General features: G+C 42.4%; 1 protein-coding gene across 2 annotated transcripts; it reads right to left on the reverse strand.

The window, feature by feature from the left end:
• Nucleotides 1–727: 727 nt before the first annotated feature.
• On the reverse strand, nt 728–27,053 carry nr1h2 (nuclear receptor subfamily 1 group H member 2). 2 transcript variants are annotated; one of them, XM_012966763.3, is made up of 10 exons: nt 26,787–27,014; nt 16,068–16,183; nt 15,036–15,113; nt 12,209–12,370; nt 11,014–11,283; nt 9,742–9,959; nt 9,424–9,603; nt 4,371–4,470; nt 3,098–3,306; nt 728–2,989 (listed from the first exon to the last, which is right to left on the reverse strand). In XM_012966763.3, the coding sequence occupies exons 3-10, from the start codon at nt 15,073–15,075 to the stop codon at nt 2,843–2,845; spliced, it is 1,326 nt and encodes a 441-aa protein (XP_012822217.1). In that variant the 5' UTR covers nt 15,076–15,113; nt 16,068–16,183; nt 26,787–27,014; the 3' UTR covers nt 728–2,842.
• Between the last annotated feature and the right edge of the window lie 90 nt (nt 27,054–27,143).

Genomic DNA, 27,143 nt, shown 5'->3' on the forward strand with positions numbered 1-27,143 from the left:
CTGGGATTTAAAGTCCATCTGCTTTCCAGAGAATCTGTGTGTTGCCCACCATGGAAAGCAGAGGGAATTCAGAATCTATCATTTTAAAGCATAAGTAAACCTTAAAAAAAAACCAATGTAACATTCTTGCAATTTACATTGTTTTTTTAAGTTTCAGAGTTATATGTTTTATTAACTGCCAATATAATGAATTTTATAACAGCGCCACCTGCTGAGCAACATCAGAACCTCTGTTTCCCTTCTGAAGGTATATCTCTGTACAGTTGCAGGAACTGACCAGCAGGTGGTGCTGTTGGTACAAAATCCATTATATTGGCAGTTGATTACTTATATAACTCTGGAACTGAAAAAATAAATAATAAAAGAGCAATTTTACATTGTTTTTCTAAAGTTTACTTATCACGGAACAAGGAGAGAGAGGGGCCAAAATAACGCTGAATAAGTAGTGTAAGGAAGTCAGACAGACTATCATGGCTCCCTCAACAAATGCAAAGCAAAGCAATATCCCCCAGTATTGTTTATATACACAAAATACATGGTCACAGCATATCTTTTTAACATACACACCCGGGTAATCCCAAATGTTCTCACTATAGATATTTCCGCCCCTGTTCCTGGATAAAGCCCCCACCGTACCACTGACTCCAGAGGCGACTCCTTATTGTCACATGACCAGACCTTCCCAGGATTCCATCACAACAGGAGAAATAACAAAGATCCGTATGCATATGATTGTCAGCATGGTTTTCTTTAATTTTCTGTCTATTCCAATTTAGAGATTAATTAGGAAAAGGAATCGTTATTATGGCGACAGTGATCCGTCCCAGTCATTGACATCCATTATTCTCTCGTCGCTAACAATCAGTTCAGAGAAACATTCTCTTGACATGAAGTCGTGGTAAGAAAACCAAACATTGAATTTCTTGAAACTATATTTTCACTTTGTATATAAATATAACAGTAAATTGCACAGTCATGTTGGTATGACATACAGTAGCTCTCCCCCCCCCCCAATAGGATGAGTCCTCCTGCCTGTAGATGGCGATAGTCTCGTGATGCTCAGCCCCTGTGCCAAAGAGGCTGTTTGCTTGCACTCTCTACCTTGGTGGATCCAGTTTATTTTACTGTTAAGATCCAAGTTCCAGTAGAATTACTGGGATGAGCTAGTAGGTTGCCAAAACAATTGATGGAAGTAGGAAAGGTGGCCACACGTGGTTCACTAATAGACACTGACTGTGCCCCTACGGACACTAGCGGAAGTATGGGGCTCACACCATAACCTGCGCCCCACTGTTATCTCTACAGGTCCAAAGTACTGAGAACCAAAGACTAAATCAGCCTGATTTGCCCCTGTGCATAGGTGGCCCAATTGGGCTAATAAGTATGGCCAACTTAAGCACCACCTAGGTTTTAAACTCTTTAGCTAAGTTTCTCCCCAAGGGCACTTCTCCCATCTCCTGTTATTCAGGATTGCCCACCCAAATGCAGAGCAGGATTGGTGGGCGCCATTTAGGCCGAGTCACTTCCACGCCTAGCTTAGCACGGGCACTGAAATATGTCCCAATGGGCACAGTCCAGCAGTCTAAACTGGGAGCAGAAGTGGGACAGCCAAACATGGCACCCTACTGCACTGTTCTTCATTGGGGGTACGCAAAGAGATATGAGGGGAGGGGAGAGAGATAACTTGTACTGAGCCAAAATGTTAAAGGGGAATGAAATTTCTTTACACCACCCTGATTCCAGGCCAACAACCCCACTGCACCGCTCTTTCATGGGAGAGTGCTGCCCAGTTAGGATGGGAGGGTTGTGTGGTGCCAAAGGAATGCTTCTGCAGGTGGCATAAGTGGATAAGGATTTCATTCTCCTTTAAAAACTGGGAGGGGGTTTACTTCCCCTTTAAACAGGGGGAGGAGTATAAAAAAATATTGATGAATTTCTGACATTCAAAAGCACGCGGAAGAGTGAACCATGCATGCTTGAAGCAACACTGGAGCTGGCTACTAACCGTGGTGTGTGCGTTGCTGGACTGAGTAGGAAGCATGTTTACCTGTGCAGCGAGTAAGTGGGAATACGTTTCTGTAAACTCAGACACACATTCCTTCATGATTCCGTAAATCGCTCTTTCCCAACCTAGACCCCCTCTGCTATCGCTTGGTTTGAGTGTCAAAGTACAAATACAAGAACCTAGAAATGAAAGTTAAAAGAGAGACCACAATTTAAGTGCAACGTAAGGAAACCTGAATGTACAGACAAGTGCGAGACCTGGGAAGGAAGAGGGAAGCTGGAGAGCCTGAATAGTGTTTAGTGGATGGAGGCCACACAGAGGGAAGGCGCCAGGCTGGGCAGGCCCATTATACGCTGATGTGACGGAAGCAGCAACATGAATCAGATTCTGTCCATGACACGAGATACCAAACGTTGCACGTCACTCAGTATAAATCCTACTGTACGTCCAATAGCCAAGACTCTGTACAAAATGTTGGTTGGTCACTTGCCAATGCCTTTAAACCTTCATAAAGGGTGATGGTGGATAAAGCCAACTCTTGCCTACTTCTGTGAACTCTACTGTTAAACTTTCTGCCCGATGGGAATGTAGCCAACGCTCTATCCCTACCATGGGTTGTATCCTACTGACCCGAAACAGCACGGCTACACCGAGCCCCAAGTCATCAGCCCGACGGTTGGCTTAGATCATCCGTAGAAACATCATCTTCTTTATCACTGGTGAACGACCTACAGGATCCCTGCTGGGCGGCTGGCTGGATCTGCAGCCAATCATACTTTCCTCGCCGAGCATGCTTAGCTAGTTATCCATGACAGTCTATCCGGCACCCATGCCGCTCTACTCGTGAACGTCCCAGATTTCGGAAAGTAATGGGGGCAGTTTTTTATCCTGAAGGCGGAGAGCAAAAACTTGCTCAGAGTGCACACTACTAAGTGTCCGCAGGCTGACCAGCTTCATCAACATACGTGGAAACATCAGGTGGTCCTGTGGAAGGAGAAGAAATATCAGAGCAGAGCCACAGTAGATAAGGGAGCTGACATTCATCCCCACAGGCCCAATGATACGTCAGTCAGCGGTCAGTTCTCGGATTACCTGAGGCCGTTTAATCCGGGTGTAGGAGTGCAAGGCTTCCACGTATGGCAGCTGCAGGTTTTCCACCAGCTGGTGATTCTGAACATTTGGTCGGTCTGCAGAGAAGATGTTGATGGCTATGAGAAGGGCGTACTCTGCGTCGTCCAGCTGCATCTGCCTCATTCCACGAGAGAACTCGAAAATGGGATTTATGAACTCCACCTGCAATCCTAAGGGCACAAACAAAATGGGTCGGACACAGAACCTGGAGGTTTAAGGGCGAAAACACACTGAGCTACTTAGTAGCAGCTACTCGTCACAGATACTAAACTCCAGAAAATCCCCTGCCATAGACAACACTGAGAATTGCCTCTGCTAAAACACACGTAGAGACAATTATCAATAAATGATCAGCATTGTCTATTTTTGTAGCCATGAGAAGTAGCTACTACTAAGTAGCTCCTGAAGCAGGGGTCCCCAACCTTTCTTACTCCTGAGCCACAGTCAAATGTAAAAAGACTTGGAGAGCAACACAAGCACCATAAAAGTTCATGGAGGAGCCAAATAAGGGCTGTGATTGGCTATTAGACAGCCTCTATGCACCCTATCAGCTTACAGGGGGCTTTATTTGGTAGGAAATCTTGTTTTTATTCAACCAAAACTTGCCCCCAAGTCAGGAATTCAAAAATAACTACCTGGTTTGGGGGCACTGAGAGCAACATCCAAGGGGTTGGGGAGCAACATGTTGCCCCTGAGCCACCTGTTGGGGATCACTGCCCTAAAGGATCTGTTGAAGATGTAATGGACAGCTGACCAGATGTCTGTGGGGTGGGGGGGGGGGGAGGTGCAAGAAATTATGTAAGCCAAGGCTTACAGTGAAGAACATAAATTGTGATGGCATTTTCCAACTATCTCAATTGGTGTCGACTAATCTCATCCCTGAGCAGAGCAACATCAGAACCCTGTTTTCCTTCTGAAGGGATATCTCTCTGTCTGTACAGTTACAGGAACTGACCAGCAGGTGGCGCTGTTGATACAAAATTCATTATATTGGCAGTTAATAAAAACTTCAATAGCTCTGAAACTGAAAAAAAATAATGAATGTAAATTGCAAAAGTGCTTAAAAAACACCCTGAGCAATTTGACAGTGAATTTTTTCAAGGTTTACTTATCCTATAAGGTTAATAGAGATGTACTCTCCCCAGCTAATACTTATCTGCATGGCTGCATTTTTAAGAGAGATAAATAAAAAGTCTGTGATGGATCAAGCAAGGACTGGTATCACCCCCCTCACCTGCTCTGTGAAAATCATCTTTGCTGTATGTGAAATCCTTGAGAAAGGTGATACATTCTGTCTCATGATTGTAACGCCTGGCTGTTTCCAGCAGCATAATCTGTAAGATAAAATAAGTATGTTTCATGTTGATAACCAGAAAACGTGAAATATTTGCTTTTTTTTTTTTTTTAAAGGTTAATTTTTATTGGTTTTACAACATCAGAAAACAAAATACAAAACAGTGTATAATATATTGACATTGAAATTGAAATGGTGTCGAGTCAGGTTTAGGCCAATACAGACAAGGGTACTATTGCTAGGCGTTGTAGTTGTCACAGTGTAAGTGGGTGTGTTTAGTTCTGTCGGGTCAGTCACACTAAGGGGCTGATTTACTAATCCACGAATCCGAAAAATTCAGATTGGAAAACGAACATTTTGCGACTTTGTCGTATTTTTTGCGTTTTTTTCGTCGCCGTTACGACTTTCCTGTAAATTGTTGCGAATTTTTCGCAACCGGTACGACCTGCGCGAATTGTCGCAACTTTTTCATTGCCATTATAAGTTTCGAGAATTGTCGCGACCTTTTCATTGCCATTATAAGTTTCGAGAATTGTCGCGACCTTTTCATTGCCATTATAAGTTTCGAGAATTGTCGCGACTTTTTCATTGCCATTATAAGTTTCGAGAATTGTCGCGACTTTTTCATTGCCATTATAAGTTTCGTGAATTATCGCAACTTTTTCATTGCCATTATAAGTTTCGTGAATTATCGCAACTTTTTCATAGCCATTACGACTTTCGCAAATTATCGCAACTTTCGTATTGAGAGCTCGAAAAAGTCGCGACAATTCACGAAAAAGTCGCAAAGTACCGATCATTACGAAAAAAACGCATTCGGACGCTTTTCGGACGTTCGTGTATTAGTAAATACTTATATAAATTACTAAATTATACTTAGTGTAAAGGGGTAGGTTGTGCGTCCGTCCAGATTGTCTCGATTATACCAATTTTCCCAGATCTTATCAAACTTGTCATATGCACCCCTTGTTTCATAAATATTTGCTTTTTAAATGGACAGAAAAAGAGCAGAGTCTAAAGGACTATGGCACACACAACACTTCTATTGGCCCAACTTGCAGGATCCAGCAAAACACAGATCCTTACCCTTGTTTATATACATAGGCGGATTTTAATGAAGGCTTAGGGAGTCTAAGCCTCCCCAAACCTAAGTCCTTTGTAAATTTACCTCAACTTGTTTGCAAAATAATGCTGTACAAGTTTGTAATTGAAAACGGAACGTGGAAGAGGCTGCAGGTTAAGATCAGACTACAGCATATCACTAGCAGGGCTGTGTGGGGAAAGGAGCGTTGTGATGTGAAGGGGTGCAAATAATAATCCAGCCTTAATGTATGCCACCTTTCAGGCTAAGTACAATCTTCCTTAGTTTCTGCTCATAGTCTGCTACTCTTCCCTGCCTTCCTTCCCAGTGTAACATTAGCCTGCCCAGCAGAGGCTACACGGAGCTGAAATTACTGAGGGAAAGCAATGCAGAGAGCTGGAGAAGGTGCTGCTTTACCTTATTAGTAAGAAAAGCACACATATATTCCTTTATATATCATTTATTTTTATACTATATCGGAACTGTAGGAGTGCTGGCAAAGTTTTACATAGCTGTAATAGATCTAATGTTGAGCTCATATAAATTAGAAGTACACCCAAGAGTTAAGTCGGAGGTGGAAACTGATTCTTTTGGGGCTATCTAGATTAACCTTTCTGGGAAATGATAGGGAGTGATAAAGGATTGGGGTGCTAGAAATATGAACTCTGTTAAGGCTTAGGGGAGAAATGTTCAGCTGGAATTGGTTATTGCGGGGGGCTTAAGTTTTGGAACTGGAGATATTAAGCTGATAATGGCTGGACTGGCTGGGAGTTGACAGAAAAATCTGTAGAACTTAAAAATGAATGTCGGGAGTTGATTGTAAGGCAGCTGTTGGTTTAGAATTAATCTCATATTAAGTGTTCTAGAACTGAATAGAGTTAAAAAAAAAATTCAGCTGTAAAGGACCAATGCCACCAAAACATGAATGTTTTTTTTTCTGCTCCAAACTGCATTTTTACTTCAGTATTTTAAAGTTGTCAAAGTATGTGTGTGACAAAATTGAAAAAAAAAAATTGTACAGACAAGTGTTTTCTCTGTGTTTCCCTGTGCTGGATCTTTCATGTGTTTCATGTGCCACCTCCTCTCCCTATATGTCACTCTCATCCAACCACTATGTGTCAGTTACTGCCTTCTTCATTATTTTCATATATTAACCCCACCCTCTCTCCTATCCCTATATATCCCTCATGTAATGCTGATCTTAACAGGCTTTTCACCCATATGCCATTCCCCATGTGTCACTCACTGCCACACTCAATGCCCAGTGCCATCCTTGTGTTCATGGGGGGACCCATATAAATAACCCAAAGTTTCTGATGGCAGCCCTGATAAAAGTCTCTTATGTTATGGAACTTCCCACTGATTGGCAGCTCTGTTCCTGTTTGCCCATCCTGCTTCTAAACTATCTACCAATGTCAATATACGCATTTATAAAGCAGGAAACATACATGATATAATAGTGGCCAGCCAGCCTTCTATGGAAAGTCTCTCATATAACCCACATAGGGCTTTATTGGGTCTAGCTTGGATAGCCATACAAGCACCTGCTTTCAGGTCAAACACTTTTCAAATAGATGTTGTGTCTGTTTTTATGTTATGAATAGTGCAGCACAGATTCCAGATTCATTCTCTCTACTTATTTACAGTCCCCCTTACTTATTTAACAGCCCCCCTACTCATACAGGTCTTGCTGCAAGCAGCCGGCTTTAACCCTGAATGTTTCCTTCACACAGTTAGGGCGCACCAACTGTCATATCTAAGACAACAGACCAAAAAGATCCTCCTACAAGTGGGAGGACTCAGATAGCCTAGTGGTTAGGGAATCGGCCTTCAGTGTGGTGATCCACTGTGACTCGGGTTCGATTCCACCCTAGGTGCACCTTGTGACCTTGGACAAGTCACTTAACCTACATACCAATGTCCCGGCCAGGCAAGCTGCGCGGGCAGCTTGAGAGCCGTTACTTTTTCAGTGGCTACATTTACCTTTCCCTTACCAATCCTCTAATAATTTATAATACCAGCTATGAAATTGCCTGCCTTGATTGCCCCTGCCACAGTTAGTGGAACTGAGCTGTCTATGGCAGCTGAAAGCAACTATCACAGGAAAAATCAGTTTCTTTCTACTGGCAATAAGAAGTCAATTGATACACATTCCTGATGCTTGTGATATTAACTAACTAGATATCAGACCAATGCCAATGGCAGTAAAAGACTGAAAGCAGCTGCAGATCAGCAATAGCTGGATATTCTGGGGTGCCGCTGCCATAAGCCTGCAAGTTACTATGGGCAGCAAAAAGCTACGTAGCTTTAAGAACTGAAATTCAGATTTTAAATGGCATTTTCAACTCAGTACTAGCAATGTGGCCCCCTCTTCACACCTCTGTGAGGGAGGCGGCATCTGAAAGGCTGCCTCAGGGCAGCATAGTCCCTGTCTGAAGATGAATAGGTTTTTTTTTATGAGTAATCTTTCTAGGAAATGATAGGGAGTGATAAAGGATTTGGGGTGCTAGAAATATGAACTCATATTAAGTGTTCTTAGAGAGACAGCGTTAAAAAAAAAAAAAATTCACCTGTAAAGGACCAATGCCACCAAAAAATTAATGTTTTTACTCTGTCACCCTAACTGCTCCAAACTGCATTTTTACTTCAGTATTTTAAAGTTGTCAATGTATGTGTGTGACAACATTTTTAAAAAATTGTTCATGGCTCTTACAGTGTTTTTCCCTGCGTTTCCTTGTGCTGGCTCTTTCATGTGTTTCAGCACAGGAAGAAATGCAGGCCTATATATCCTATTAGGCTGTACTCTGTGTGGCACAGGGAAGCTCCTAACACAGTAAGTTGCATTCCACCTGCATTCCACGCTTGCCTGTGCCACAGTGACTACAGTCATATAGGAAATACAGGCCTGCGTTTCTTTTTGAGTTCCCCTGCGCTCAGGGGCGCTTCTGCCATTAGGCGAGTTGAGAAACTCGCTCCTGGTAACTTTAAGAGCCGAATTTCCGGTTTTTAAACCGGAAATTCGGCTCTTCTAGTGCAGAGAGCGCAATTGCGCTCTCTGCACTAGCGATCTCACCGCCCCCGGACCCGCATCCAGGAGCCGCCTCAGGCGGCGATATGTCCAGAATCGCCCCTGCCTGCGCTGAAACACATGCAAGATCCAGCGCAGGAAAATGCATGTAAAAAATGCTTTTCTATATGAGTGGGGTAACGGTCATTGCATATAGATACGCAACATTTTAGCCTCTCCAAACAAAAAAAATTACCATCCGCCTATGTTTATATACCATTCTTTTGAATAGGAACTGCCACAGATTTCCCAGCACCTTGCGAGGTAGATATTTATATTACCAGCATACAAACTCCTCCTTTCTCCCATTGTTTTGCCTTACAGATAAAAAGTACATGGGGCTACAAGCAGCAGCTACTTGTCGTAGCTACTAAAATAGACAATGCTGATCATTTACTGATAATTGTATCTACGTGTGTTTTAGCGGAGATCATTTCTTAGTATTGTCTATGGCAGGGTATTTTGTGGGGTTTAGTAGCCGATACAAGTAGCTGCTACTAAGTAGCTCTGTGTGTCTTCACCCTAAGGGATCTCCTCTGCTAAAACATATGTAGAGACAGTTATCAGTAAATGATCAGAATTGTCTATTTCTGTTGCCGTGACAAGTAGCTGCTACTAGTAGCTGTGCGTCTTCACCCTTATGCGCTGGGAATTATCTACCTTGCAAGGACCAAACATGGAGTATCTCCAATTGTCATGTTTAGCTCAAGAAATCCAAAAAGCATAGGTATTATGTGGATAAAACAATAGGCAAAAAAAAGAATGTTACGCATAAGCCCTATTTACTGAACTCATGTTGAATAAGGTGAGTGGAAGGAAGGTACAAAAGTGCCAGTCATTATTACCTCTATTGTTGATGCCTTCAGTAGCGCTATCTGATCCTCTCGTGACAGTTCTAGGAAGCCAGGTATTTGTTTGGCAAAGTCAACAATCTCCTGCACAGAAATGATTGCTAACTCTGTAAAGTGGGCAAATCTCTGCTGTCGGGCCTCTCTGCTGTTTGGGTCACTTCCAAGTGGCCATGGCTGTGTGGAGGAAAAAACACATTATTCTTTGAGTATTCATTAAAAACACACATGCCATTATTTCAGGGGGAAAAAAAAGGGGAGAAAAATGTTTTTGTTCCCACAATGCCAGTATATGCTAGTAGATAGGGTACACACCGTTACTTTGGGCTGATCGCTGAAAGAGCGTTTGTTGCACTGCTGCTGCGCAGATACCAGCTGCTGGATCATCTTTTCCTGCTGTGGCGTTAGCTGAACCACTTCCTGGGAAAGCATGCAGGGGCTTGGCGGCACCAAGGCAGATGAAGGTCGAGTTACATCGTCCTCTTGTTGTTTCTTAATCTTCTTGCTGCGAATCTGCTCTTCAGAAAGGACACCTAGAGAGCAGCATAGGAATGGACAAATAAACATTCAGCTTATTATCAGGGTGTCTGAATAAAGGTCCCCATACACGGGCCGATCCGCTCGCTTGGCGATGTCGCCAAGCGAGCGGATCTACTCCCGATATCCCCACCTACGGGTGGGCGATATCGGGAGAATCCAGGCTATAGAACGGGTATAGGAAAAGTCATGCGGTCCCCGATCCGACAAGATTTTTTAGCCTGCCCGATCTCAGGCCAGATATCGGTCGGGCAGGCCCGTTGGTAGTGCCTATACAGGGGCCGATTAGCTGCCGAATCGGTCTAAGGGACCGATATCGGCAGCCAGAATCGTCCCGTGTATGGGAACCTTAAGGGTTAAGACACACGGAGCTACTAGTAGCAGCTACTTTTTCATGGCTACTGAATGCCAGAAAATCCCCTGCCATAGACAATACTGAGAATTTCCTCTGCTAAAACACATGTTGAGACTGTTATCAGTAAATGAACAGCACTGTCTATTTTAGTAGCCACTACAAGTAGCAGCTACTAGTGCCTCCATGTGTCTTCACCCTAAAGCTGGCCATACATTCACAGGCTGAACAGCCATCAGATGCTGCCCCACCGGCTAAAACCACAGTGGAGAATTAGCCCTATATACCATAAGCCAAAAAAAGGGAGAATAACTTCTATTATAAAAAATGCTGACGGGAAAATTTTCATCCATATTATTTAAATTCGGCCAAATAGAGAAGCTGCCACAAAAAAATCTGGCCAATCCCAAAAAAATTTAAACAAATGCAAAAAAGTGATGGGATTTGTCCGAATCCAGAAGCAAATCCTGGAATTGGTACAGCCCACCAATTTTACGTTACATTTTTTTAAGGTTTACTTAACTTAAGGTGAACTACTCCTTCAAAGGTTAACTTTGTAGATACTGATATTCTGAGACAATTGGTTTTTATTTTTTTACCAGCCCTATCAGCAAAAAATGATCTACATGACCTATAGGTTACTTTTAATGTACATTGGAGCACTGGACGCCCGACAGAGCCAAATCTCCCAGACTCACACTGCTCTCGCATTCCTGCCTCTCTGCACTTGCGGAGCCGACACTCCTGGCACTTCCGTCGCATGTACATGTCCATCTGGCACTTGCCATTGTTCTTGCACGTGTACTGCGCGTTCTTTATGACGCTGCGTCGGAAAAAGCCCTTGCAGCCCTCGCAGCTCAGCACGTTGTAATGAAAGCCTGAAGCCTTGTCCCCGCACACACTGCAAACTTCATTCCCCAGCATCTTTGGAGCAGGACCCTTTTTCCGTTTCCGCTCTGGCTCCTCTGCTGTTAAAAGAAATTATATAACCATGTAAGCAGGAAAGGCAAAACAAATAATCTGGAGAGTACACATGTTCTTCAGTGCAACAGTGTAATTTATTGAGATATCACTGCACTACATGTTTCGGCTAACAGCCTTCCTCAGGTGCATAAGCAGGAAAGGCAATATGGCAATACTGAAAGATGGAATCACTGGGGGGGTGCCTAATATTTTGTCACCCCCCCAGTGATTCCACCTTTTCTTCGCCATACAAGTTATATATTTTTTGGCATTTACCACCCTCTATTTGATGCCAGGAGTATTTACCCTACAACTTGAGCTGAAGCTAAACTACCTTTTTTTTTTTTTTTACATCAGACTAGAGCTGGCTATACATTATAAGAACAGCACCATTTACTGTTCTAAACTGTTTTTCAAACTTGTTTGGCGAGGTGGCTAAATAAGCAGACCTTTTCCCAGCCTTTCCACCTAACAATCACATCACAATGATGGGATACATCGATCAGAAGGGAAAATCGAACCTACCCGATCAACATTTATAACCGATATAAGCCTAGATATCGGTCTGATAGGCCCGTCTGAGAGCCTCATACGCAGGCAGATAAGCTGTATCAAATAAATCTATAAAGGTGACCATACATGATAAGATCTGCTTGCTTGCTGTTCTCCTGATATCCCCACCTACAGGTGGGCAATATTGGGCTAATTCGGTCGTTTGCCCCTGGGGCCAATTAGGTCCCCCATTCCGACGTAAAATCAAACTTGCCCAATCGAGATCAGGCCAAATTCAGGCAACATGTCAGTTGACCAGACCAGTCGTTTGTGGCAGATAAGCTACTGAATCAGTCTAAAGGACCGATAGCAGCAGCTAGAATCTGCCTGTGTATGGCCACTATAAGCCAGATTTTGTCTAACAATACGTATGCTTACCAGCACTCTGGGAGGAGCCCTCTCCATCAGTTCCCGGCACCTCATTCTCATTTGGCAGGGAGGAACTTCCTTGAGATTCCGACCGCTCTTCTTTTATCTGCAGCTTTGCTGAGCTAGCCGAATCCAGCAGCACTGTATCCACAGAGTGGAAGGAATCCTCATCTGGTAAGAGATAATGGAAAATGTATTACCAGCCAGATATGCAGATCTTATTTGGTCAGTCGGTCATAGTAGACACTGTGCATTAATCTGACACATATATGTCTATTCACATTATATAAATATATGGGAATGATGTAGCATGGATTACATCAAAAGACAAACTGATCACATTGACTGCCAAGAGAGAGGTATGTCCACTTGTAACTCTTATTGGCCCATGATTTCCTGCTTGCCTTAATCAGGTTGCAATTCAATGTGCTCACACAGCAGCAACTAGAACACATGTAGGGCAGGGACCATTAGTAGCCACCAGTATGGAAAATGATAATATTCTTTTCCAGCATAGGGTACAAAGTAGTATTTCAGCAGAGCAAAACTGGCAAAGTGGCCGGACACCAGCAGCACCCCTCGCGTTTCACCCACAGCCAGAGCTGCCTCAGGAGAAGTCAATGAACTTAGTGTGGGCAGAATCTACACATCCTATGCACAGATACAATCTCCGGGGGCTAACTAATCATTCCCAAAAAAAGATGACAAAGAAATCCCTAAAAAGATAGTGGATTTGAAAGACAGACAGACACTTTTGCTAAAAGGAGCGTCCCTTTCACTTGGCACACTGATGTCTATCGATGATATTCTGATTGCTTAGGGTTATGGTAAATAGGCCCTGGCAATTAAGCATGCAAATAACTGTAAAACCATGGGTTGTGTAACTAATTGGCAAGTTGCTTAGAACGACAATTTCTTTTAAAATGCAAAGAAAAAACCATTTGGCTAAAGATCCCTTTCAAACTTAAAAGAAACAAACAAAAAAAAACTACTTCCTAAAGAAAAATAGGAAAAAAAAAAAAAAAAAAAAGAATTAGTGTGCAACACACAGATGACAAATATGCTTATTTTGCAACATTTGAACTTGTGACAGAGAAGTCATAATAAAGCTTAAACTTTCCCCTATATTTTCCCAGTAAGCTGAGTGCACAAATCGCGGTGCTTTCCATTTCAGCAGCAACGGTTTATTGGGGTTAATTGAAAGAATATAATGAAGAGCAGGGCTCAAGGTCCAGCCGGGGTGTCAGCAGTATTCTTTATGCACAGGCAGAAACCTACACCGGCTGGATTTGGAGATCCAAATTTCGGAAAGAACCCTTATCCAGAATAGCCTTGGTTCCTTGCATTCTGGATAATGGGTCCTATACCTGTACCACTCTGGCTTTATGTGCAGCAAGATCACTACTCAGGCAAAGCCCATTCCTAATTTAGCTTCAAACCTCCCTGCTACCCCACCCTAGCAGTGTCATTGACTTCTCAGAGAATAATACTTCATTCAGTCTACAACCCCATGAGTGCATTAAACAGGCCGGACAGTTCCCCAGACTACACTGAGCTCCTATCAGGGTTGTGACAGACGGGGAGATTAGTTGGCGCACCCCACTGGCGATTTACATTCACAAGCCTTTGGGATGGCATTTCGGGGAGATTTGTCGCGCCGACTAATCTCCCCGTCTGTCATAGCCCTTATGATACAGCACACAGTGGCCTATCATAGTGCCTATAGAATGCCACCTAACCAGTGCCCACCTTTCTTTTAGTACATCTCATAACCCACAGTGCCCCTGGGAGTGTATTACATAACCTCCGCTTCCATCAGCAGAGCACTGTTTAATGCACACTAACGGTGACTAATCTCCCCATGTGTCACAGCCCTTAACTGTCAAAATTAATTGAAATTAAAATTGATTTAGCGTATTGTATCTATTAATAGAGGCAGACATCCACTGGTTAGGATTTACATTTTTAAACTGGCAATCCTTTATTATGTTGCAAGAAGGGTGCATCTCTAAACACTTGCAATTTACATTCATTTTCTACAGTTTCTGAGATATTTGCAATTTTTTAACTGCTAATACCAGCCTTCCGGCTCAACTGGGAGTCAGCAACCCTACGGTTGACAGAATCATTGACTCTGTATCTTCAAACACAGTTGTTAAGCCATGGCTACCTAGCAGTATCAAACTGCAAATATCTCAGAAACCACCAAAAACAGAGAATGAAAGTAAATTGATTGTAAAGGCGCTCAGGGGACCCTTCTAAACAAGTCAACACCAATTCATATTTTGGGGTATTGATCATGTCTGGACTGCCAATCAGTGGCTTCTGGCAAATACACAGTCACTATTAATTGGGCTGGTGGGGGGGCTGATTAAGTACTTGAAATTTCAGGGCGTATTTTGAATTCCAGTCCAGGCCTGGTTTAGATCCCCTAGTCACGTTCTATCATATGTTCTTTAATTTAGGACTATTTTAGACTGAGCTATCAATTATTGCACAGAGCAATCAGAATAAATGTAAGGCATTCAATCCTAAGCATTATAAGCAGTATATAATGCCAAAGCCCTGAGCCCAGAGTAAAGGAAGGATAAGGCAATCCCCAGTGAACTCACCCCACTTAATCCCTAACACACGTGCTAGAGCCCTACATTCACTGAGAAGATTGTTGTGATGCTCAGTATACAGAGAGGATGTAACTCTCGGGATGGCAGCACAGAAATTAGTGCTAAAACAGTATAAATGTATAATTCCACAAGCATTACTGCATAAACTTATTTTCTTTTTTGGCACAACACATTTTTTTTTTGTTTCAAATGTCAGTTGTAGAAAGGCTTACCAAGAGAAACATCAGAGCCATCGACAGCCGTGGCTGACATATTGGGTCAGGAGTCTCCAGGCATTTTCTGGCCAAACACTGTTTAAAAAAAAAATAAGAAAGAAAACACTTTAACAACCAGTCATGTTTGGGGTATGAAAATATTCCTGTAGCTTTGTATTAGATGATGTAAGCTTCTGATGAGCACAGAGCTAATCTAGAGTCACAGCTTCCTAAATCCTGCCCTGTAGCCATTAAAGGAAAAGTAACACTAAAAATTTTTAACTAAAAAATCTATTCTACCCTTCCCCAATAATTGCCCTATCCTGAAAACAATTTGTTATTTTGAATGCTTTAGTAGAAAATACCTGTAAAAAACATGGCTTCCTGTCATTTGAACAAAGGCGATATGGCGATGCCGGGGAAAGTATCAGGAGATGCATCAACTATGCGGCGATCGATTGATCAAGCCTAGCCTGACTCCAGTCCCCAGACTGTCCCCAAGTTTCACGTGATGAGACTTGCGGAGTCAGCGGGCTTGATTAAAAAGACCAACGGCCGTAGTTTGCCCACCCCTGCCCTATATCATCCCACCTATCTGCCTTGGGCCAAGACAGATTATGTACAACTGTCCATAGAGCTGCTTGGTCACATTCAACTGCTGCATTCGTTTGGGAAAACAGCCCACATAATTGTCACAGTAGGAAGTGAGGAGAATATGAGGCTCCTCTCTACTCCATCTGCTGATGCACCATGGGGGCAGCCATTCAAATATGCTACATAGCAGACAACAGATATCTTCTGTTGTATACAAAGGGATTTTACACAGTTTATCTGTTATCTGTTATCTATTATGTATCCTGTGCCTGAATGGCTGCCCCCATGGCTACAGAGCAGCCTATTTATATGAACAAACACATCAGTTTTACCAGCGCGGGGCAACAGTACATTACATTGTCATTTTTAGATGTTACTGTTCCTTTAAGACAGAAAGTCAAAGGCAAATGCAGTAACATACATTGCTATACATTCACAGTAATCTCCTGTACATACCACAATGTTCAGCACTGGGACCTTTTTGTAAACAGCGGCCCTCTTTAGGTTCTCATGGCATACAGACATCCATCTTCTCACGAGTATTTAGCCCCGCAGAACTGCGACGTGACACCCTGGAAACATAATTGCAGAAAGAAATTATACACATGAAACCAATTATTTTTCTTTTTTTGTTTCTAACCATTCCTAGTTTAGTAACCAGAAAGGAAGCCAAGGATTATGCTGCAGAATCTGTGCTACAATAAGGAGCAACATGGCAAGCTATTCCTTCTGGGAAACGTATATAGTGAGGTTAGTAAGACTCCACACAATACTCTGAACGGATATTGACAGTTTGGTCACATTCCAAATTTTGAAGGTGCCCACGTCTTCGTTATTATGTAGATTTCGATTCTTTTTCTTGGCACATATGGAACACTGCAGCGCCTGCCTATCCAAGCCAAGTACATAGCAATCCCCAAAATAACCAAATGTTATCGCAAAGTGAATTCTTATGCCCGTAACCTGCAGACCTTGGGACACTGTGTTCCAGTCTTGAAGTATTATAGTGAAAAAAATGTATAAATTAAAAATATAGAGGGGGGGGGGTAGCAGCCTCCATTCCTTAACATTATTGCAACATTTCGGCACTTATTGCGTCAGCCACCCACAAGTCTTGAGATATGTGCAAAGCTAGTGAGCTGGGCTAACGTGCAACCCAAGTCCATTGGGCAAAACCGTACCATAAAGATCTATACTGCAGGAAACAATAGTGAGTATTACCAACATACTATGTAATGGTCACAATTAAATTCCTATGGCGCTGACCTATAGTAACCTACACAGATTTCCTCAAACCAACGGCATGAGTGGATCCTTCAGCTGACATGGTTCCGGGAGTGTCCCTTTGCTGTCTCTTTAGCAGCGATCCTCCTATCTGATAGACAGGGAGCTAAGTCCAGAAAAGCAAGGGGCAATCTATTCCAGCGTTCAACGACATGTATCGCTGCCACAGGGGGCGGGGCTCCTATTGCACAACTGGCACATGAACTATAGTGACCGAGTGCACTTCTACTCCAGGAACTTTTTTATTGTCATGTAGAATGGGGCTTTGGCTTGAATGAAGCGAAAGGGGCATTAAATAAATCATTTCACAGTTCCATAAACAATGGAGCTTCTGTCCGGCTTTTGCTGAGCAAATGAAGGAAACTACTATGTCTGAGAGAGGCTCCACACATTATAGCTGGTAAAGCAACCAATCATTCTACCATGTTCCCTAGTAATAGAGATTGAGACGACAGCTCATTAAAGGATAAGTAAACCTTTAAAACAGATGAGTGTGATATTCTAAGCACTTTTGCAACTTATAAATTTTAAGATTTGAAGATATTACATTTGGGAAATAGGTACCGTTAATATAAATTACTTTTGTTACAACAGTGCCACCTGCTGGTCAGTTTTTGACCGTGATGTAGTTGAGGAAATTGTCAGAAGAGTTGGTCTGGTGTTTCTTCCCTAACCAGAAGAACATCAGATTGGCCCAACATCATGGTCTGAAACTGACCAGCAGGTGACGCTGTTGTAACAAAATGAATTCATATTAACAGTATATATTTCCCTTGGGGTGGTTCACCTTTAAGCTAACTATTAGTATGTTATAGCATGGCTAACTCAAAGCAAATTTTTAATTGGCCTTTATTATTTATTTGTTATAGTTATCTATTTATTTGCCTTCTTCTTCTGACTCTTTCCAACTTTCAAATGGGGGTCACTGACCCCGGCAGCAAAAAGACTATTGCTCTGTAAGGCTACAATTTTATTGTTATGGTTACTTTTTGTAACTTTCTTTTCTATTCAGGCCCCCTCCTATTCATATACCAGTCTCTCATTTAAACCACTCTCTGGTTGCTAAGGCACTTTGAACCCTAGCAATGAGATAACTGCTGAAATTCCATATGGGACATAACGGTCAGTTAGTTTGCATTTGAATCTTTCCTGCGTGCTCACAAACTAACTGACAGTAATTTCCCATGTGCCCCCCCCCCCCAAAAGTCACCGACTAAGAGGTTAGAGAGCTGAAAGCAGGAAGTAGTGTTCTGGCTATTACGTTAGACATCTGCTCACTCCAGCTTTATAGATTACACTTTTGCCTAACTAACTATATTTCAAATATGTTTTATTTTGCAGAGTCCATTATACCCGGTTTCATTTTTACACTGAACTGTTCCTAAATAAACAAGGTTACCTATGACATGAAATACATTGTGAACACGAGACTGTAAATCTTCTCCACGTTGCTATGTTTTCATCAGTAATGGCACCAATGCCTATTCCTGTGCATCCTTACTACTCTTTGTTATTTCCTGCCCCACGGACAATCCCTTGCCATTTCCTGAGCAAAAATGACTTTGACCACCTTAACTCAGAGACAAGGTTTCCTTGGGCACATTCATGTAGATTCAGCCCTAGGGTTGGACTGGGGTGTGCAGGGCCCTGCAGGTGCCCCCATTGGCCCTAACGCCCCCCTCCGCAAGGGCCCCGCTGAGCCTCCCTGAACCTCCCCGTCCCGCAGGGTCCCCCACCCGATGTCCTCCCCTGAGTACTCAGAAGTTTAACACGTCAGGGGAGGAACGGTTGGCCGGGGGAGTGCCTGCAAGGGTCGGGTCTGGGCGGCCGGGGCCCACTGGGTTTTTTCAGTGTCCCGGTGGCCCAGTCCGACCCTGTGCAGTCCCGCAGCACCCACCAAGAGATTCCTATACAAGCAAATAACCAATAAAGGTCACGGAGGTTTAACCATTTCCCAAAATAAAGTCTGCTGTATTAATCAGTAATTTCTTATAGGGATCAGTGTATGTCTACACACTAACTTGGCAATCTGGAGAATAAGGTATTGCTGTAGGAGTACATTTCTCTGTATTAAGAGGGTATCTAGGAAACCCACCCTAAACAATCAATTTTTTATGACCCAATGACTTTTCCTATTGCAGTGCAAAAGGCAGAACTCTGTCCATTCATTGGCTGATGGGGCCTAGCATGTATGTGTGCCTTGGCTTGTTTGTGTGCACTGTGAATTCTATGATCCCAGGGGGCGGCCCTTAGTAAATAAAATGGCAACTTTCTATTTAGGATTACCCAATGGCACATACTACTAAAATATTATATTTTTACGAAAATGTTTTTTTTGTTAGATGAAGCAGGGCTTTACGTATGAGCTTGTTTATACAATATTCTTTTATAGAGACCAAAATTCTTCACGGGTATAGTTTTCCTTTAAGTAATTCTTAAAATGGGTTCCCTACCCTCGGACACCTGCCTAAGATATACTGCTGCAAAAGCTAAGCTTTTACACACCTTTTGGACATTCCCCAAAATTCAACTATTTTTAGGTCACCTTGTACTGGGAACATGTCGCTGGTAGATCCATCCAGGCGCAAATAACACAGGCATTATTCAGTCATACCAACCTCTGTGAACAATTAACAAAATCTGAAGTACATTTGGTGAAACAATTGGCAGTGGCAGCCTGATAGACAATATCACACCAATGGTCCCCCCCGACATCAACTCTATCATATGGGTTAAACAAAAATGACATTAAATATTCCAAGCTCTACAGGGCAGGGACTTCCTTCCTACTGTGTCTCATACCACATGGCACTTATTCCCTGTGCATTTATATATATTTATTGTATTTATTTATTATATCACTTGTCCTCCCTGTGTGTAATTTTGTAAGATTGTACAAAAAATAAAGTTATACATACATACATACATACATATGGACCAGACAGGAGAAACAACCAAGGAAGAACAATATACCCCAATTTATTTTGCCATATGGACACCATATATATGCTCTCTTCTACATCCCTAGAAACCCTAAAAAATAACTGACTTTTTGACACATTGATATTACCAAACAGCAAGTCAAAGGGCCACTCGCTAGGCCCACCCCCCTTCCAGGAGTCATTGCACCAATGTATTACTGGCTTCACATCAGTTATGAGGCTACCACCTCGGGTCTGGACATTTTAGCTGCTATGAGCCATCTATATATAGACTTAATAAAGTGTTATGTTTTGTATCTATATATTGTTTATATCTTCATTGTACAAAGAGATGATGGATACATTAAGAAAGAGCTTAACCCGAACCTGCCGCAACCTGCCAATCTTGTGTGGATGTTGGCCTGAACCTGCCCGACCCATGGGTTTTGGGCTGACCTGCACATCACTAGTCCTGACCATACTTAAAAATCCCTGGTCTGACCAAAATGCAGAGAATAATATGTGAAAATATACAACGTTTGTCACCCTTCCATAAATGCTTCCAATGCAGACAACATAGTGTCCAAAAATACTTGTTCTGATGGTGCAAGAAATCCTAAAGGAGAAGGGAAATCGTTTTTCCATTTTACTGCCAATAGATTCCCAACATTACTGCCACCTAGAACACTATATTTATTCTGCAGAAAGCTTTACCATACCTGAGTAATCAACCCTAGAAGCTCCCTCCGCTTGTTTAAACTAGAAAGAAAGGTAAAAACTAAGTAAGCTTTATCAGAAAGTTCTATGTAAATACAGCCATAAGCACTCACAGAAACGCTGCACTGAGTTCTCTATCTGTAATAAATGTTATGTAATAAAACACTCAATTTGCCCAGGTGCAGTAACCCATAGCAACCAATCAGCAGGAAGCATTTACTGGTCACCTGTTTAAAAGCAAACATCTCATTAGTTACTGCTCCTGGGATAACTTAGTGCCTTTTATTACATATGGGGATTAGTGTCTAAACCAGTTGTTTTGTGTAACAGTATGAAAATGCTGAGATACTGAAACTGCCCGTGCTGGGGGCAAAATATCCTCTGTGTTCTTAACCTTAGTCAGTACATAGAAAAGTAAGCGTGAACCAGAAAATTCCCAGGACCCATAGCATTTCCCAATTTCTGCAATTCAAATGGTAATATATAATAGGTATCTCTTGATATCCCAAATGAGACAGAAGAGCCACACTGGGTATCCATAATATAAATATGAATCCAATAGAACAGCTCAGTGTGGCAAGGTGTCTGTCACCCCACTACAGAACTATAAATATAGGAGCAAAGTATATAAGATGTGGTATAAATGTGGAATTGCTGGAGACAACTTGCTGATAACACCAACAATCATCCACTCGTGTGTTGGTAACATGATTTTATTATCGAGGCGCTTTTTAACTCTGTGTATTCAAGTCACTGGCACAATATGTTACTATTTGCTATGTGTGTGCATCTTTTCATTTGCTAAAAAAATTAATTAAATATACAGCGGTGGTAATCTGGCACGTAGGCTCTTTGGTCTGCGTGTGGGCATTAGTAGTAGAAAATAATAACGCACAACGTGACGCTGCAGAGCTAATAAACACGCACATTGTTTCAGTAACAAGTGGATTGATTCATACAGAGCCCCAAAGCCCCCCCCTGTGTATTAAACACTGAGCAAACATCCAGTAAAATGTGATTTCATCTGTGTGGGGGTAATGACTAATCAAATATGTGTCATTCTAAAAACGACAATGCTGCAGCCTTCAATAGCATGGGGGAACAGATAGCTGCGTATATTAAAGGAAACTATACCCCCAAACAATGTAGGTCTCTATAAAAATACATTGCATAAACATCTCATATGTAAAGCCCTGCTTCATCTAAATAACCCATTTTCATTAAAATATACTTTTTTAGTAGTATGTGCCATTGGGTAATCCTAAATAGAAAACTGCCATTTTAAGAATTAAGGGCCGCCCCCTGGGGTCATAGGTTTCACAGTGCATACAAACAAGCCAAGGCACACATACATGCTAGGCCCCATCAGCCAATGAATGGACAGAGTTCTGCTTTTTACTCCCACACTACTTCCTGTTAGTTAGAGCTGCATTATTTCCTGTCAGCTGATCTCTGAGGGAGCACACAGCCCATCACTAAATGGCGGCTAAAGGAAAAGTAAAAAAAATGTAAAAGGGACAATATTTACTGATATATATATTCCAGTTTGAGATTCTTTAATAGGCCACTTAACATATAAACTGTCGATTAAGTATTTATTCTGGGGGTATAGTTTTCCTTTAAGGAACTGAAAAGGATTTACTTTATGGCAGTCTCTCATGAACAATGTTCCCTCAGAGAAGGTTATAATGTAACATGTCCATCTATGTATTTGTGTTGGAAAATGCTGAACATACTATTAGACTTTCATTTCCCTTTTTTTTATAATTTCCTATTGCGTTTATTAACTAGCAAAATGTACCTATTCATTGCTGGGAATACAGCAGCTGAATGGTTTAGCAAAGGAGTGGCTGGAAGGGGACCAGGGTAAAGTGACTGCCCATTGAGTGTGCCCAGGGATATTCCCAGTAAGAAAGTTGTGTGATCAAACTAAAGATCAGGGTGACTTTATGGGAAGTACAATGAAGCTATTTTGCCCATATAAATGACTGATCTGGATGGTGCAGCTTGGCTGGAACCCAGAGGCAGCTGTATGGTTCCGCTACAGAGGCAGCTGTATGGTTCCGCTACAGAGGCAGCTGTATGGTTCCGCTACAGAGGCAGCTGTATGGTTCCGCTACAGAGGCAGCTGTATGGTTCCGCTACAGAGGCAGCTGTATGGTTCCGCTACAGAGGCAGCTGTATGGTTCCGCTACAGAGGCAGCTGTATGGTTCCGCTACAGAGGCAGCTGTATGGTTCCGCTACAGAGGCAGCTGTATGGTTCCGCTACAGAGGCAGCTGTATGGTTCCGCTACAGCACTGGGGCCAATGCAACCCCAGGCCCTATGCCACAGGGCACACATATACCTCAGCGGGAGTGACTTCTCTGGCAGGCTCAATGCCAGCTCACCTGTTTGACTGGGACAGGCAAGGATAAACACAGCTGCCAGCCACACCACTGTATAGGCTGTATTTCTGGTTTGTAGGTGCAAATATACTGCCCGAAACATGAACAAACCTACATACAATCTGCTATTCAGCCTACCTACAAATACAGATTCAAACATTGAAATTTAATCCTGCTAATGTGTGAAACAGGACAGTTAGGAGGGAAATATATATATAATTTTCTCCTTTTTGACACTAAGGGAGGAATATTTAAAGTCCCAAAGAAAGACAGTTGGGTATTTCCCAGTCATGGAATGATGAATTCTTAACTAATATAACACAGGAAATAAGCTACAGGGATGGGCAAGTGGAAACTGGCAACAGAATAAAGCAATGCCCTGAGTAATGTTTTCACTTCTTTACTCTGGAAATGCTGCTGCACTCCGCAAACACTAGAACTGTACTCCTCAGTCACATTTGGTTCAATAGCCCTGCCACTCGTGAAGCACTTTTTCACATCTACGAAACTGTGTTGCTTAGGGTGAAGACACATGGAGCTACTTAGCAGCAGCCACTTGTCACGGCTACTAAATGCCAAAAACTACCCTGCCATAGACTATACTGAAAATTGCCTCAGCTAAAACACATCAGCATTGTCTATTTTTGTAGCTACAAGCAGTAGCTGCTAGTAGTAGCTCTGTGTGTCTTCACCCTTAAAGTTAAAAATCACCATGTGTGCCATATGCTTGGCTGAAGGCTTAGGGATGTTTTCTCCATTGCTGTGTGCATCTCCAGCCCAAAAGGTGCCAGTACTTGTGGTATGTACTAGTTAATAGGAGGCACCAGTGGACACCCCTTGTAACTTTAGCCTTACAATAAGCACAGGGTCTATCTTACAGTGATGCACAGTATGTGACAATTAGAAATAAGTAGTGCAGTGATCCCCAACCAGTGGCTCAGTGAACCCCTTGGGTGTTGCTCTCAGGGCTCCCAACCAGGGAGTTATTTTTGAATTCCTGACTTGGGGGCAAGTTTTGGTTGAATAAAAACAAGATTTCCTACCAAATAAAGCCCCTGTAAGCTGATAGTGTGCATAGAGGCTGCCTAATAGCCAATCACAGCCCTTATTTGGCTCCTCCATGAACTTGTATGGTGCTTGTGTTGCTCCCCAAGTCTTTTTACATTTGACTGTGGCTCACGAGTAAGAAAGGTTGGGGATCCCTGAAGTAGGATGTAATCAGAATAACACAAGCCCAAACCACTTTAGCTTGCTTCATTGTGTCGCACCTGCACAACATTCTATGACACCGCACCACAAAAAAAAATAAGTTATTACAAAAGTAAAGTCTGACAACTTGAATTTGAATTCAATCTGTGGACCAGACCAGACACTCCCTGCAGCAGCGATGAAGTAAGAATGTCAGAAAGTAGCCTGTGTGTCACCAACTGCAAGCTGCTATACTCCCCCATGATTTACATCCCCAAAGAGCCACACAATGGCCTGTACAAACTCCCTGCAGCTGTAGAGGTAACCAAATCAACATCCTCTGACTCACAGAAAGTTACAAATGGTCCATTTACTGCACACTTTGAAAGAAGTTCTCAGTATACATGTAGATACACTATAGGAGTTTGGGTCCCAAGACGTTGCTGGACTAAAACTTCCAGTTTGCTTTAACCGTGGATTACATGTTGAAGAATGGCGAGTGTTGTGGTCTAGCGACAACTCTGTGCCCACGGTTAAAAACAGGGATTAGCAGGGATAAAAAAAACTCAGATGACTTACTTATCTGTGTGAGGAAATGATATACTCCATGCTGCACTAATAAAGTTTTTGTAAACAAAGCTTTATGTTAGTTATGTTGGTTATATTGGGTGCCCAGTGCCTAATGCCGGCCCGGGGTGCCCAGTGCCTAATGCCGGCCCGGGGTGCGGTGCCCAGTGCCGGACCCGGGTGCCCAGTGTCTAATGCCGGCCCGGGGTGCCCATAAATTCACAGAAGGGGTAGTTCTTTAAAAGACACATTCAACTAAGCAGAACACTGCTATTTTATAATGCATCATGGGAGCTGTCCCCAACAACATAATGAAAGAGAAACCAGCTGAGATCTAGCTGAATAATACTGAGCACTGGGGGGCAGTAATATAACAACCACTGCTCATAACAAGTAAAGCAGTTGATGAAAGTGTTCTGGAAACATTATGACTAAAAGAAACCAACTCACCAGCACTCTTACATCAGATTCTGCTCTTGGATTCCCACATGTCCAGGGCATGGACTTACAGCAGGGATCAAACCACCCCTGTGCCAATTCCCTTAATAATGTTAATTAGAAGAATGCTTTAAAGGCAATGCCAATTCGTATGCTTTGTTGCTGGATAATACCCAGAAAGCTAAAACCGTATTATTGTTACACCGAGGAAATGTTACCCTTAATTGTGTCATTTATCAATCTCCCTTCAGAATCCTTCAGGGGAAGCACAAACCTCTTTGATGCAGTCATCACTGTTCTGCCCCACATCCCCCATATCATAAGGTACAAGTTCTTCTATGCCCAAAGTCTTCCAAGCTATCTGTCAAAGATCTTTAACACCCAGCACTAACACAGCTGTCAGCAGCTGTAGTTGAACAGTAAGAGGGTGCCTATAATATCACTGAATATAAGTATGTAAAATGGGTAGCAGCATTAAAGGAACAGTAACACTAAAAAATGAAAGCTTTAAAGTAATAAATATATAATGCACTGTTGCCCTGCATGGGTAAAACTGGTGTGTTTGCTACAGTAACACTACTATAATTTATATGTATGTATGTATATCTTTATTTATAAAGCGCTACTTATGTACGCAGCGCTGTACAGTAGAATTCATTAATACAGACAGGGGGGTTAAAGATAATGGATAAATACAAAGTACAACAATAAATACAATAAATACAAAGTGCAGTTGCAATAAAAGTCAGAAACACAAGATGAAGGAGGTCCCTGCCCCGTAGAGCTTACAATCTATATATAATTTATATAATAAGCTGCTGTGTAGCCACGGGGGCAGCCATTCAAGTTGGAAAAAAGGAGAAAAGGCACAGGTTACATAGCAGATAACAGATAAGTTCTGTAGAATACAATAGTGTTTTATCTGTTATCTGCTATGTGCCTGTGCCTTTTCTCCTTTGAATGGCTGCCCCCATAGCAGCTTATTTATATAAATTATAGTAGACTTTCTGAAGAAAACACACAACTTTTACCAGTGCAGGGCAGCAGCACATTATATTTTAGTTACTTTTATACACTTTCATTTTTTGGTGTTACTGTTCCTTTAATATAGCACATAGATGAATAATACATGCCATATAGATACTGATCCAAAGCTACCCCCAGCATTCAAAATCTTCATAGATTAAAAGTATTGTCAGTGCGGAATTTAGAACTCAAGGATTCCAGGTACTACTAAAAATTCTCAGGCAACTACAAGTCATAGAATCTCCATGACAACCATCACCCACCGGCCAGAGTCTGCAAGTTACAGTTCATCTACACCTGAAGGGCTGCAAGCTGGGCAACCCCTGTGTATGTATAAAGAATAATGTATCCCTTATTGCAAAATATAAGTCACCAAAGTACGCTCCAACCATATGAAGGCATGAGGCTGCAGGGTGAGGGAATTTATACCCCAACTTCATGCCTAATACCCTAATTGTTTACAATAGGCAGGTACTTTATTTTTATTTTTTTTACAATACACAGGTGACTTAGCACTGCATATAACTGATGACATCACTATGGACCGATTATAACCGATGACATCACTAAGTTTATAAGAACATACCTTACAGGTTACATACAGGCATCAGAGCACAATGTCTAACAATTTTAAAGCAATTTCTCACCGCAAACCCGCAGGCTAAACTAGCTCTCGGCTCCTGTGTGTCACCCAGTTCCACTTCTCCCCAGCGCAAGGTGCAGGGAGTTGTAAATACCAAGAGCTGGGGGCCTTGGGTCTGACAGTCACTGACACACTGTAAGTGTTATTGCAAAGCCTAGTCTTGCTTCCCAGAGCTCCCCATGCCTCTCAGTAATACCTCTGCACACTCCCGGGCCGAACCCACGTCCCATCATCCGCTCGCAAACTCTTCCACAATAACTTCGACCTCTCTTCCGCGAACCAGCGCGACACTTCCGCTCCTGGCCCCGCCCCCCTGTCACAAGGCTTAAAAGTTCCCAGGCGCTAATAACCAATCACAGAA

The sequence above is a fragment of the Xenopus tropicalis genome, chromosome 7 (assembly GCF_000004195.4).
Source record: "Xenopus tropicalis strain Nigerian chromosome 7, UCB_Xtro_10.0, whole genome shotgun sequence".
In the NCBI taxonomy this organism is placed as follows: Eukaryota; Metazoa; Chordata; class Amphibia; order Anura; family Pipidae; genus Xenopus; species Xenopus tropicalis.